Raw genomic sequence first — 15,443 nt, forward strand, 5'->3', positions numbered from 1 at the left:
TGCCAGGTCCTGGACTGATGTGGTCCCAGCTCTCTGATAGGCTGCCATGAATGAGGCAAAACAATAAGGAAAAAAAACCCAAACCCAAGTATGTTCACCTTTGGATCTAAGAAGCAGGAAGAATGACGTTAAGAAGTCACCCTGACACTGCCTCTCCTCCGTTGATCTCTGGTAGCACTTGAAAATGAATGGGTTGTTTGCTGCTGTTGGGTCCTTGCTAAAGTTGTAAAAACAGGTGTGATAAATGTCTCTTCATAGAGGCCTCTGTAGTCACCCATTCCACAAAGATCCTCTGTGCCTAGTACAGTGCTGGGGACACAAGGGTGGATTCCCTGCCCTGGAACAGTTTCCAGTGCCAAGTCAGGGGTGGGCCAGAGAATCAGGGTGCAATGAGTGGGGGGTTCCCAGAGGAAGCGAAGGCTGAACCAAGATCTAGTAAAGGAGATGAGGGAAAAAAAAAAAAAAAAAAAAAAGGAGCTTGTTCCACATAGAAGCAACAGAATGTGCTGAGGCGTAGAGGCAAGAAAGCAGCCCCGTGGTCAAGGAAGTGAGAGGAGTTCAGTGTGGCTGGGTCACAGCTTGGGCAGACCTAAAAAGAGCCAAAGCTGGAGCCGGAAACAAGCTATTCACACACAGCCTGCATGCTAGCTTAAGGAGTTTGAACTTCAGGGGAGGTCAATGGGAAGCTGCAGAAAGGGTTTAGAAAGGGCGCAACTGATCAAACATCTGATATTTGAAAAATGGATTGAAGAGGCAAAACTAGAGGCTACCAAAATCATCCCAGTGGAAGATGACAAGGCTGGACAAGGACAGAAACAGTGGAATGGCAAGACGTGGAGAGAGCCAAGTGTTCTTTAGAATACGGTGAACTTACTGGGTGGGGGAGGAGCTGCCCAGGACACATCCCAACACAACCAGTCACCAAAGAAAGGGCAATTCTGAGACGTACTTGGAAAGTTTGGAGCCTAAGTGCCTGTCAGTAGCAGCCTTGCTCCAGCTCTGCTCCAAGCCTTTACACTGTGCACAAACAGCTGAACAGGAAACATATCTGTATCAGAGCAAATATATCGGACAAACCCAGATTCAAATCGCCTCTTCACCATGTGCCCAAGGGCACATCACTTGGCCTGTCAGAGTCTGCTTCCTCAGCTATCACCATGAATCCAGAGAGCCCTCAGGGCAGCCACTGAAATGAGTGGACAACCCCACTGTCCTCTAGTTCATGCACTGGAGGCTCTTCTAGTATTGGAATCTGGTAAAGGAAAGTAGGCCATCCTTGAAGGCCTGGATCTTGGGACATCTAAAAACACATGCCTGTTTACATGGGACTGCCAAGGAGAAAGAAGGTGAACATTTGCTTCCTTCTTGGTAATGGGTCAGGCAATGCTAGGAACACTAACAGACACAGGCTGACACGGTCTCCTGGGAGGGACGCAACAAGGGCTCTCACTCCCCAAGCTGGTGACAGGCACAGACAGAGCTTAGTTCCCCACATTTCACATCTCTGCTAGGGCTTTCTTTTCAAGTAGCAGGATATATCTGAGAAGCTTGGGGGAACAGTTATTTACCCCATAAAATGACTGAAAGCAAGGTAAACCCATCTGATTTACTCCTTTCTTCTAATATGGTAGCAAAATAGAAAATAGCGTTTGTCGGAGAAGTGAAACAGCCAGTAAGTGTAGAGGGACAACAGACAAGCTCTCATGGCAGAGAGGCCATAAGTCGGCCTCTAACTTCTCAGTCTCTACTCTTCACCGCAAAAACCACAACATGGGCTAGAAGAGTGACTCCGCCTCTGTGTCAGGCTCCAGAGAGAAAAGGGCTGGGGCAGGATCTCCCAGAGAGCAGGAGAGAAGAGCAGCAGCAGTGGCCCTCGGCTGACCACACAGCCAGGTCCACCCTGAGGCAGCAGGTCCAAACCGGGGCCCTGGAAAATGACCAGCCTTGAGAATGGACTGGTCGTTTCTGGGGCCCCTGCTGCCCTCCACCCGCCTCTGCTGACTCTCCCACAAAAGCAACAGTCCGCTGAAACCACTGCAGTCACGCAGTGAGTTGCGAGCATGTTCCAATCAGCTTACATTTTTCTTTTTTCTCTTTAGTTTTCCATATTTTCTACAATTAACATAAATTACTTTGATAATCATAGAAAAATCATTTTCAAGAGCCAGCTGATGGCTGCATACTGAGGAGGTTGCTGGCTCTCACCCATCAGACTCTCCCTGGATTGTCCCAGGGCAACATTTCAATGCCAGAGAGACACAATGGGGGACCTGGTCTTCATGGTCAGCTCCTCAGTATACTCACTTCCCTGAGCCTTGACAGGAGGGCAGAATCTGCATCAGAAGAGCACACCTTCAGAAACAGCAAGAAATGGTCAAAATCCATGCTCAGTAGAGGAGCTGGGGCTCCTGGTGCATCCCAAGCATAACCCAGAGGAGACCCTCAGGAGACCCCCCTGAAGTGACACAGCCTCAGCACAGCTCTAATTGACTGGAGAGTCTTCCATGACCCAGGCAGGCCTTGGGGTAGACAGAGGACAGGACCTTAGAAAGCAGGCCTCTGGACTCTCACACCCTCCGAAGATGTACAGCAAGGCCTGGAGGGAGGAGACCACCCCTTTGCTGTAATCCCCCACCTGGTCCTCAGAGATAGTTTGGAGCGCTCCACGCAAGGAACCTCTTTGGCAACAAGTCTGACATTCCCTTCCTGCCTCCTGAAGAGAAGCACCTGAAGAGTTTTAAAGTGACAGGGACACTTTGCGGCAGGGCTCCAGAGACAACATCCCAGACTCTGAAGCCTGGTCTCAGACACTGCAGCCTAACTCAGGACTGTGGGTCTTTGATTTCACTCCACATCTCAGGTTCCCTATCAGAAGAAGAGAGGCTGGTCTAAACGGGCTCCTAAGCGCCTTCCCAGCTCTCGCCTAGAGACTTCGGTTCTTGGCAGAATAATGTCTGGGTACTGTTGCAAATGTGCTGTACCCAGTTCCAAGCCCAAGATGGGGCAGACCCTGGAACAGCAATCAAAAAGTCATCAAGAAGACATCAAAAGAAAAGGAAATTATAGATCAATATACCTTCTGAAGAGAGATGCACAAATTCTCAACAAAACTATAGCAAACCAAATTCAACAACATTAAAAGGATTAATATCACGAACAAGTGAGATTTATGCCAGGAAATCAAGGGCAATTTAACATAAGAAAATCAATCAAGGCACTTCCCTGGTGGTGCAGTGGTTAAGAATCCGCCCACCAATGCAGGGGACGTGGGTTCGAGCCCTGGTCCAAGAAGATCCCACGTGCTGTGGAGCAACTTAAGCCCATGCACCACAACTACTGAGCCTGTGCTCTAGGGCCCGCAAGCCACAACTATTGAAGGCCACGTGCCCTAGAGCCCATGCATCGCAACTACTGAGCCCATGCATCACAACTACTGAAGCCAGTGTGCTCTAGGGCCCGTGTACCACAACTACTGAAGCCTGCGTGCCTAGAGCCCATGCTACGCAACAAGAGAAGCCACTGTAATGAGAAACCCACATACTGCAACGAAGAGTAGCCCCCGCTCACTGCAACTAGAGAAAGCCCACACGTAACAATGAAGACCCAATGCAGCCAAAAGAAAAAAATAAAGAAAATCAATCAATATAATAAACCGCATTAACAGAAAGAAGGAAAAAGAAAACCACATGATCATCTCAACTGACAGAAAAAGCATTTGAAAAATCCAGCATCCCTTCATGATAAAAACACTCAGAAAACTAGGAACAAAAGGGAACTTCCTCAACATGATAAAGGGCATTTATGAAAAACTCACAGCCAACATACCCAATGGTGAAAGATTGAAAGCTTTTACCCTAAGATGAGGAACAATACAAGGATGTCCACCTTTCACCACTGCTATTCAACACTGTACTGGAAGTTCTACTCAGACCGATTAGACAAGAGAAAGAAATAAAAGGCATAAAAATTGGAAAGGAATAAGTAAAACTATCTCTATTTGCAGATGACATGATCCTATATCTAGAAAATCCTATACATAGAAAGTCCCAAACAATACACAGAAAGCTTACTAGACCTAATAAACTAGCTAATAAATAGCAAAGTCGCAGGATGCAAAATCAACACACAAAAAGCAGTTTCAATATACTAACACTGAACAGTCGAAGGAGAAAATTAAGAAAACAATTCCATTTACAATAGCATCAAAACAAACAAACAAACAAACAAAAAAACCCTTAGGAATAAATTTAACCAAGGAGATGAAAGGTTTGTATACAAAAAATTATAAAACATTGCTAAAAGAAATTAAAGAAGACAAAAATAAATGGAAGACATCCCATGTTCATGGACTGGAAAGCTTAATATTTTTAAGATGGAGAGTATTGTTAATATACTCTAAATTGATCTACAGATTCAACACAATCCCTACCAAAATTCCAACAGTCTTTTTTGTAGAAATGGAAAAGTCAGTCCTCAAAATCCATATGGACTTGCAAGGGATCCCAAGTAGCTAAAACAATCTTGAAGAAAGAACAAAGTTAAAGGATTCATACTTCCCAATTTCAAAACTTACTACAAAACTACAGTAATCAAAACAGTGTGGTACTGGCATAGGTAGACATATAGACTAGTGGAATAGAATTAAAAGCCCAGAAATAAATTTATACGGCTGAATTACTTTCAACAAGGATGCTAAGTCCATTCAATGGGTAAAGAATAGTCTCTTCAACAATTGGTGCTGGGACAACTGGATTTCTACTTCATACCTTATATAAAAATTAACTCAAAATGGATCAATGATCATAATACAAGAGCTAAAACCATAAAACTCTTAGAAGATAACATAGGGGAAAAGATTCATGACCTTGGTTTAGGCCATGGATTCTTAGATATGATACCAAAAGCATGAGCACCAAAAGAAAAAAATAGATGAACTGGACTTCATCAAAATTAAAACTTTTATGCATCAAAGGTCATTATCAAGAAAGTGAAAAGAGGGAATTCCCTGGTGGTACAGTGGTTAGGACTCCGCACTCCCACCGCAGGGGGCACGGGTTCGATCCCTGGTCAGGGAACTGAGAATCCACAAGCTGCCCAGCGAGGCAAAAAAAAAAAAAAAGTGAAAAGACAACCTAGAGAATGGGAGAAAATATTTCCAATTCATATATCCTATAAGGATCTACTATTCAAAATATATACAGAATTCCTACAACTCAACAACAAAAATACAACTCAATTATAAAATAGCCAAAGGACTTGAATAGACATTTGTATCGCCAAAGAAGATATACAAATGGCCAATAAATACATGAAAAGATGCTCAACATTACTAGTCATTAGGAACTGCAAACCAAAACCAAAATGAGATACAAATTCACACCTAGGATGAGGGAGGAAGGAAGGGAGGGAGGAAGAAAGAAGGAAATAAGTTGTTGGTGAAGATGTAGAGAAATTAGAAATGTCACACATTGCTGGTGGGGATATAAAATTGTAAAGCTGCTTTGGAAAATCGTTTGGTGATTCCTCAAAAAGTTAAACATGGAACAATCAAGCAATTCTTTTTTTGGTCATACCATGGGGCTTGTAGGATCCTAGTTCCCTGACCAGGGATCTAACCCGGGCCCCCTGCAGTGGAAGCACAGAGCCCCAACACTGGACCACCAGGGAATGCCAATCAAGCAATTCTTTTTTTTTTTTTTTTTTTAAAGTTGCTTTTTTTTTTTTAATTTTTTATTTATTTATTTATGGCTGTGTTGGGTCCTCATTTCCGTGCGAGGGCTTTCTCCAGTTGCGGCAAGCGGGGGCCACTCCTCATCGCGGTGCGCGGGCCTCTCACCATCGCGGCCCCTCCCACTGCGGAGCACAGGCTCCAGACGCGCAGGCTCAGCAATTGTGGCTCACGGGCTTTGTCGCTCCGCGGCATGTGGGATCCTCCCAGACCAGGGCTCGAACCCGTGTCCCCTGCATTGGCAGGCAGACCCTCAACCACTGCGCCACCAAGGAAGCCCCAACAATTCTTAAGTGTACACTCAAAAGAACTGAAAAGACAGTCACTTCCCTGGTGGCGCAGTGGTTAAGAATCTGCCTGCCAGTGCAGGGGACACAGGTTCAATCCCTGGTCCGGGAAGATCCCACATGCCACAGAGCAACTAAGCCCGCGTGCCCCAACTACTGAAGCCCGCGTGCCTAGAGCCCGTGCTCCGCAGCAAGAGAAGCCACCGCAATTAGAAGCCCACGCACCACAAAGAAGAGTAGCCCCCGCTCACCACAACTAGAGAAAGCCCGTGCACAGCAACAGAGACCCAACGCAGCCAAAAATAAATAATAAATTTATTTTTTTTTAATGGCTAAAATGGTACGTTTTATGTTATATTTATTTTATCATACACACACACACACACACACACACACACACACAGTGTCACCAAAAACACCCCTATGGCCCTGCAGGCCAGCATTAGCCTCATCTGGCTTTTCCGGACAAGACAAGTAAGGCTTGGCAGAGCTCAGTGGAAAGCATCAGAGTATCCTGGCCTCATGTCAGGGCCAGAAGAAAGAAGTCCCTCACCATAAGCACACAGCAGATGACAAGAGTGAAGAACACAGAACTAACTCTTTTTACTTTTCATCAATGTCTCCTTAGAGGGAAGGTGGATTTTATGGACTGGCAAGCCCATAGACACTTTTAACAAATGTTACCAATGACTATGGGACCTGAACTTTTTTTTTTTTGGCTGTGCCACAAGGCTTGCGGGATCTTAGTTCCCTAACCAGGGATCCAACCCAGGCCCTGGCAGTGAAAGTGCCAAGTCCTAACCACTGGACCACCAGGGAATTGCCTGAACATTTTTAATTTAAGCTCCATCAACTGAATGTCTCCAGGCCCACAGAGCTCTGGTAGGAAGTGACAAAGAGGAGAGAAGAGACAAGCTCCTCAGCCTCAGGACTGAGATGGCTCTCGGGGGCTGCAGGAAGGTAAGCTCTGCCGTCAAGCCTCTCAGGTCAAAGGGCCAGTCACCACTGCCCCGTCCCCTGCCTCAGACCCCCCAAGGAGCTACTGGAATCTCATCAGACAGTTTCCTCTTAACATCTAACACGTAAGCTGCAGCTCGCAAGGCTGGCAATCTTGTCTCTGTCAGAACCTGCCCCAGATAAGAAATCAACAGCCTCCACAACAGAGGGGATCTCTGGGGTCGTGGTTACAAAACGGTCCCTGGGAGACATTTCAGGAGAAACACCAACTGACATTTAGGTCTGAAACGAGGGCTAATATTTGATGCTGGGGATTTTACTTCCTGGTCTGACGGGCCTGCTTAAAGCCACAGTCCTTCATGACACCAGCTACTGTGTACAAGCTGCTCCTCTAGCAACCACACCCCAACCCTGCCCCTCTACCAGGAAGCCACCCAGTCACCCACTGAGCCCAATTCTGTGCAGGCCCCCCCCACTGAGAGGAACAGTATTACATGAACGAACCCAACCCGGTACCATCCAAGAAAGAGCAAGCCTGAAGGCAAAGGGACCATGAGACAGGATATGCTTGCAGGGAGGAAGGTGGTTCTGAATGTGTGTCTGGAGACTCTCATGCATACACTACCACCAGCACCATCAAAACACCCGGAGAGTCCACAAGACAGGAAGGGGTGGAATAGCCCCCATGGGTGGCCCTAGGCAGGTTATTCACAACCCTGCATTCTGGCTCCTTCCCTAAAGAATCTCCTGGGAAATTCAAGTACCAAGCCTTGAAAATTTCCAGAGCTTACCACATTTCAAAACCAAAGACACTGCCCTTAACTAGAGGGTATAACCAACTGGCACCCCACCTTAATGTGAGAGGGTTCCCACCAGACCCCACATCCCGTAAGCTTTGGACCCTAACCTCTCTGGCCCTGTGTAATTATAAAGCTGGAGCAGAGCTCAGTGTGGACACAGCAAATGCTCTTAGGTACTCAGATATTACCCTTAACTCTCTAGTTACAGGTGTTCATCCAGAAACTGGCCTTGAGTTTGCTGGTTTGTAACTTAGCATCTTTCATTATTCTCAGCACGGGGTCTTATTCAAGTAACCTACTATTACATGGAAACTAAGTCCTAATGATTTTGAAAGCATCAAATTCCATGTAATAAACCCCTTCCTGCTTAAAATATCTGGACTCGTTTCTGTTTTCTGCACTAGTCTCAAATGATATAACATACATAATGGCAATAACCTGGATTTGTTTAAACCTGCATCTCTCTGTCCCTTCTGCTATCTATTGATATTTTTAAAATGTATACCATGTCAGGTGTTACAAGAGCGAATGTATTCCTTTACAGTTTAAAAAGAAATTATAAGTAAAATAAAAATACATCTTGGTTAAAAAAAAAAGGCAAAGCAAATGTAACTACCAATAAACTCCTCGCACAACAGTTGATATTAAAACAGAGCATTCTAAAAAAAAACAAAAAAAATAAAAAAAATAAAAAACAACAACAACAACAACAAAAAACAGCGCATTCTATAAAATAGCCCATGCCAATTTCAGACACATGGTTTTGTAGACCAGGTTATAACCAGTTCTGCTCAGCAAACCATCCCCTCTACTTCTTTCCTCTTGGTTCAGCTCTGCCTCGGCAATGTCCTCTAGAAGAGACAAGCTGAGCCCTTGGACCATCTGGGCACAACTGCCCTTCTCCTCTCTCCACCTCTTCTCATCTTAAATTGTCTCTGCCCTGAGGACCAGTAGGTTTTGTCTCATGATGCAACTCTGACAAAAAGATAGCAGCTGCCTGGTGCATTGTGCAGTGAGAAAACATCTGGGGCTCTGTCTGGACAAGAACGAATGCTGCTATCAATCCGTAACATTTGCCATGCAAGCTGAGTGGACAATGGGGGTATTTGAGCCTTGACACTTGTCATCCATAACCTAAACTTCCCTGAATCCCAGGCCATCTCTAAGGTCCAAGAGGTAGGAGAGGAAGAGAGTGTACATGGAATGCTAAGACTTACCCCTCCCCCACTTCCCTACACAGTCCAGAGCATCTTTCACTGGCCCCTTCATGGCAGGGGGCTGGGCCCTGTTCCAGCACCAAGTCCCCTTGTCTCACTTCTAGCAAGAGTCACAACCTCACAATTCAATTACAACAGAACACCAAGGATCCTAGAGCTAGAAAGACATTTTATGTGGATTTTTAACAAAATTTCTAGGGAGGCAGAGGAACATCCTTGCATTTAGACACGGTGTCATCACCCCTCTCCTAGTGATCAGTCCCTTCCTTCTAACCTCTGCACCCCGTCTGGGCCCTTGATTCCCTCCCAATGGTCCCAGAATAGGATGGCACACAGTGCCTGCCATGCAGAGCTGCTGAGACCATCCTCCTGTGCTCCACTCTGATGAGCTCCTTGCTTCCCCTCTAACAGGGAATCTCCCTTACCTGGTGACTCATCTAGGGAAAAGACCAGGGAATTCCCTGGTGGTCCAGTGGTTAGGACTCTGCGCTTCCACGGCAGGGGGCCCAGGTTCGATCCCTGGTCGGGGAACTAAGATCCCGCAAGCTGCACGGTGCGGCTCCCAAAAAGAAAAGAAAAGACCAAACATTCCCAAGAACAAAAACCAAAGGGGGTGGGGTGGGGGAGGGGTAGGCGTGAAGTGAATTTTAGGAATTTCTCTAGAGGCTGATCCTTGACCAAGGAAGTCCCCATTTATGAAGAAAGAAGCCACACTCCTCACTCTCATCTCGAAGTTGGAGCCTGGGTGGTGACATACAGTGGGCAGGGAGGTCTCAGGGAAGCCCAGATGTGCTCAGGGCAGGAACAGGTCTTACCAGAAAAGAGGATGCCATGTGGACTCCAGTCCTCTCACTCTAGGCCAGAGCTGCACCTCAGTACACCCACCCAACTAGACCTGGGCTTTAACCCCCAATACAGGTAAGCAATACAACACTCCAAGCTGCTCCAGAGCCCCAATACACCACATCTCCAGAAACAGTGCAATGTGTTACTATGGAGAGATGCAGCCCAAAGCTCGGCATCTGCCCCTGAGGCCATGAGCACTGGGGGGGATGTCGGTGAGAACAGGGCACAATCACTGTTTGTACCTGCCTTGGGCAAAGACAGCACCTACTTCTCAGAGCTGGCAGGACAAGGCCTTCTCCAGGTCCACAGATGAGCACCAAATTTCTCAACAGCACTGTACAATGCACAGACACTGGAGTGGGGCTCCCAGGGTGAGAGGCCAGCCACAGGCTGTCTCTAGACTGGAGGGCCTGCGCTCAAGTAGCTCTGCAAACCAGAAACATGGCAGGTGAGATCTTAATTGGGTGAGTGGATCTCTGAGTCTCCACGGAAAATCATGGACAATGTTGTCTTTCAGATGGGACTTAACAAAACCAGAGTACCAGAGAATACCAGCCACACACAGAGACCTTTCACCTCCGAGAAGCCACTCTGGCTACCAGTCTTCAACATCCTACCTATGTATCCCACCATACAGGAGAAAGGCCAACCAAGAGAGAGAAAAGACAACTGCTGTAGGAAAGCCATGCCCAGAGTCAAGGACCTAAAGTCACTGGCCCGGGGCTTCCCTAGTGGCGGAGTGGTTAAGAATCCGCCTGCCAATGCAGGGGACACAGGTTCGAGCCCTGGTCTGGGAAGATTCCACATGCCGCGGAGCAACGAAGCCCGTGTACCACAACTACTGAGCCTGCGCTCTAGAGCTCGTGAGCCACAACTACTGAAGCCCACGCGCCTAGAGCCCGTGCTCTGCAACAAGAGAAGCCCGTGCAATGCAACAAAGAGTAGCCCCTGCTCGCCGCAACTAGAGAAAGCCCACACACAGCAACAAAGACCCAACGCAGCCAATGAATGAATGAATGAATGAATGAATAAATAAACAAATAAATAAATAATAAATTCTTAAAAAAAAAAGAAAAAAGAAAGCCACTGGCCCGCACCGGACAGGAATCTCAGCCAGAGGGGCCTGGCTGAACCAAACCAGCAGAGTTTCTTCTCCCCTATCCACTCTCAAAAGTGCAGGCAGGAGACTTCCCTGGTGGTCCAGTGGTTGAGACTCCGTGCTCCCAATGCAGGGGGCCTGGGTTCGATCCCTGGTCAGGGAACTGGATCTCACATGCCACAACTAAAGATCCCGCATGCTGCAATTGAGACCCCAAGCAGCCAAATAAATAAATAAATAAATAAATATCAAAAGCGCAGGCAGATCCAAAGTCCTCGTATATTGCTACTGCCCTCAGGATAAGCCCAAGCTCTCTGGCCAAAGCACATAAGGTAATTCTGACCTGGCCCCTGTCTACCTCATGCTCTGTGTTCCACGTCTTTGATGCACTGTTCCTTTCGTCTCGAGCATCGCTTCTCACTTTGTCCATCTGGAACCCTCCAACCTATCCTTCCAGATTCAGCATCATCACCTCTTTGTGAAGCTTTCCCCAGACTCTCAGGTACAGGAGGAAGTCCAACCCCTGGGCCACCCCTGGGTACAGCACACACCATGGATGGGCTTTATCTACACCAGCCTGTGAGGTCATGTGCACAGGCCTATCTGCCTCCTCTCTAGATAGGCCTCAGGCCTGTGTTCCTGGGGCCCAGGTCTGGGCCTGGGACAAAACAATGGGTGCCTCGTTGTCATGTGGAGAATTAATAGATGAGCACATTACTGCCTGGCCAAAGGAAGCTGGCTGCAAGTGAAAGGAAAGGCAGACTGGCTGTGGCCAAAGGGCCACAAGGCCTGGGCCTGAGCACCAGATGCAGGGGAGAGGAGAGCACCCGCATCCCACCCCCGCAGCTCCATCCAGTGCTCTAGCCCGGGCTTGCTGTTCTTGGGTAGAGCCACTCATCACATGTCAGGAGGCCACCACCGCCGCCGCCGCTGGGGTGATGTTACAGTCTATTTTGAGGGTCACACTGGAGCATCTGTCAGCCTAGTCAGCCACACCCTCCATGTGTCATCACTAAGAGCTGGAGACACCCAAAGGTCCATGAACTCTGCCTGAGCATGTCACTTCCCCAGGGACCCTCAGTTTCAGGGCCTCCTTGGCTTCCTAACAAGATCAACCCAGATGCCCTTATCTCCTGGCACCAGTGGCAGGGCTCTGATGTCTCCTCACCCCACCAGATCTGCTCCTGGGGTTCCCAGCTCTGGTGACTCGGCAAATGCAGCTGAAGCCCATCAGTCTGAGCCTGGCTTTTAGCTCAAACATAACCCCTCCTTCTCCAGCTCTCCCTTATATTTGAGGAGTGCCCAGAAAGCCCAGCACCCAGATGTCAAGCCAGTTGCCAACCAGGCTCATTTTAGGCCCAACAGGTCTCACCTGCTGAGAAACTCCTACTCATCCCTCAAAACCATGCCCAGGCTCTGCCTCCTCTTGTAGAGAGCCTTTCAGTGGACTCTCTACGGAATAGGCCAGAGGCTCTCTGAGGACAAGGCTGGCCTGTGCAGGCTTTACTGTTGTTCTCCCTGTACCTAGTATGCACCTGGCACATAGAAGGTATGAATCAGTATAACCCTTGAAATGAAACCTTTCTAATTAGACAAGCTTAGTGTGTTCTGCTACAAAAGACATCGTCAGAACAAAGGCCTTTCTGGAAAACAATGACACTGACAATTGGGTTCATAAACACCTTTTACAAAGGAGGCCTGTACTCAAATCTACAGAAAAACAAGTTTACAGATTCAATGGGATGGTAAGTCAATCAAGCCCAGTCCAGAGCATGCCACACTTCTCTGGGCCCACTCAGCACTAAGCACCTTTCAGGTCTGTCCCCTAAGAACACTGTGATCCCCTAAGAATCCAACTGGACATTCCCTCACTCTACCCAGGGGAGGAATGCAACAGGGAAAGGCAGCAGCAGCGTGGACACACGTGTCTGGGATCAGGTGAGGGCATCTGACAAGTTAGGCTACTCCACTGCACACCCTAAGACCCGCAGCCAGGGCAGGTCACCAAACATCCCAGGGGCTCAGGGCTCACCCACAAAACAGGTACATCATCATCTGCTCCAGCCACTTTCCAGAGATGCCATGAGGATGGAACTAGATAACACAGAAAAGCTACATAACCGGTTAACACCTGGGTCATGGACCAAACACCTTCAACACTGACGGGAAACAGGAAACAAGCTGATCATTGTCTGCCCTGGAACTGCCCTTGGCCTCCTGAAAACCATACCTGGCCCATCTGGCTATATCTTAGCCATGAGAAGGCTTTCAGGGATTCCATAAAGAGGCCATAGGTGACATTCACACACCTTTCCTCTGACAGTGGTCAACTGAAGCAGGCCACCACAAGCATACATGACCTGGGACCTTTCTAAAACTGAGATTTCCAGGTCAGCTTAACAGCTATATTTACCTCAACTAAAAATGCTGGGAAAGTTGGGAAAAGATGCTCAACTTTCTTTGGATTTGCAGGCAATACCTATAGTAAGGTAATCTAACAAGACACAGGGCCTTTTCCAGCAAGATCCACTTATAACTGAAATGTTAAAAGCCAGGTGAAGGAACCCAGGTCTCCACATTTAAACTGAAATGTAGAGACCTTCTGAAAAACTGTTCTCCTCTTTTATTAGCTCACTGTCATCTACGATTAAGGACTCTAGAGAAAATAATCCATTTTCCTCCCTACAAGTTTAAGAAATGCCCCTCCATTTCTTTGGCAATATGAGACTGCTGCACCAACATTTCAGTCTATACTGTAACTATTTTTGCAGTGTCTGTTTTATTTTAAGAGGCCATTCTCATTCACACTAGTTCAAGCACATTAAATACATGCGCTTTTATCAGATGGTGGAAAGGGAAAATAGAAGATTTAAAGCCCTCCAATAATATAAACTTCCTACCTGTAAATGTACTATATGGGGATAAAAGTAAAAGATGCAATAGCTTGCCACGATCAGAACTTCAGAATCATAGAGTTCTGGGATTACAGGTAGCTTAGATGCTGGCCTAGCTCCCCACAGTACAGACAAGGAGATCAAAGCCCCATGACCTACCCACAACCACAGAGCCCTGCCCGGCACAGATGTTACAACTTCACTGAGGAAGCAGGCAAAGCTCCAATTCCAGCAGTCTTGTCCCCAACAGAGCCCTTTGGCCAGGCGTTTTGCATGTACCACAAGGGGAACAGTCCCTAGGAGAGAGGAAGTATTCTGAATGCTCAAGAACACACATCAGGGGGCTTCCCTGGTGGCGCAGTGGTTGAGAGTCTGCCTGCCGATGCAGGGGACACGGGTTCGAGCCCTGGTCTGGGAGGATCCCACATGCCGCGGAGCAACTGGGCCCGTGAGCCACAACTACTGAGCCTGCGCGTCTGGAGTCTGTGCTCCGCAACGAGAGGCCGCAACAGTGAGAGGCCCGCGCACCGCGATGAAGAGTGGTCCCCGCTTGCCGCAACTAGAGAAAGCCCTCGCACAGAAACGAAGACTCAACACAGCCAAAAATAAATAAATAAATTTATTTTTAAAAAAAAGAACACACATCAGGGTTGGAAGGAAGGTCGTTGGTGGGGTTCGCAAACTACCCACACCAGACCTAAGGTCTGATGAGGAAAACCTTTCCAAAGCAGCTAAAATCATGTTATTTCATAACTTAAACACCTGCTTTGTGACAATAGCCAGAAAAAAAGGGAGACTAGGAGAAGAAAAGGAAGAAAAATGAAAAATCTCCCCTCTGATTTCCTGTATCTGCTTAGATCACCCTAAAATAGGGAGCCTCCCTAATGCTGACTTTAATGAGGACCTTCCTAAAGCTGATCCAACTGGTGTTCAAGTCTCTGGACTGAAAAACAAGTTTATGAGTAGCAAGCTCATCTGATTCTGACCATGTGCATGCTGTTTACCCTAAGATGATGACAGACCAGTGGCTGCCACAGCTTTGATGAATGCTGCAAAGACTCTACTATCCCTTTGAAGTCTACAGGGGCCTCTACCATGACTAAATGCCATAAAAAGGAACCTTGAATACAGTAAGAGTGTGAAAGGAGGGTAGTCACAAACACCACACAACAGTGGGGGAACTCCATTCTGGACGCTGATTTGTTAATGTAAACTTGTTATTTGTTTCCGTGACCTGTTGATGTATCTCATTACACTATCACTAAAGAGAAGCCCCTCCTCTATAAAATGTACCTATTTGTCATCAAAAGCTGCTGCTTAGACCAGGCCATGCCCACAGCCAGGTAACAGAGGTATCCGCTATTCAACCCTCTGCAGCCCAGACCAATGCAGCTCAGCAGCTCACACCAGTCACAGGTGTCAACCAGGAGACCTCAAACTCTGACCACAGGGAACAGTTCAGTGTTGGGGGAAAGAACGTGGTCAGGAGGGGCTTACCCATCTCTTCCTTTGCTGACAATCTTCACCTCAAAGTAATAAATGCCACAGGCAGCAGGTATGGGGTGGGTGGCACGCACTGAGGCTGCATCTTTGTGATTTTTGCCATGACCTAATA

The 15,443-nt window shown here is 47.4% G+C and overlaps 1 protein-coding gene and 1 non-coding gene across 3 annotated transcripts in view; one reads left to right on the forward strand and one right to left on the reverse strand.

Annotated features, from left to right (window-relative positions):
* RANBP10 (RAN binding protein 10) overlaps positions 1–15,443 on the reverse strand; it is a 68,289-nt gene that overhangs the window by 51,030 nt on the left and 1,816 nt on the right. For both annotated transcript variants that reach the window (XM_036833839.1, XM_036833841.1), the window contains one exon: positions 15,326–15,437. In XM_036833839.1, coding sequence (XP_036689734.1) covers positions 15,326–15,437 — 112 coding nt within the window. Of the gene's footprint in view, positions 1–15,325; positions 15,438–15,443 lie in introns of those variants that run through there.
* TRNAG-UCC lies at positions 9,448–9,520 on the forward strand. The gene has a single exon. It is a non-coding gene; the product is annotated as a tRNA-Gly (tRNA).

This window comes from Balaenoptera musculus, chromosome 19, assembly GCF_009873245.2.
Source record: "Balaenoptera musculus isolate JJ_BM4_2016_0621 chromosome 19, mBalMus1.pri.v3, whole genome shotgun sequence".
Taxonomy (NCBI): Eukaryota; Metazoa; Chordata; class Mammalia; order Artiodactyla; family Balaenopteridae; genus Balaenoptera; species Balaenoptera musculus.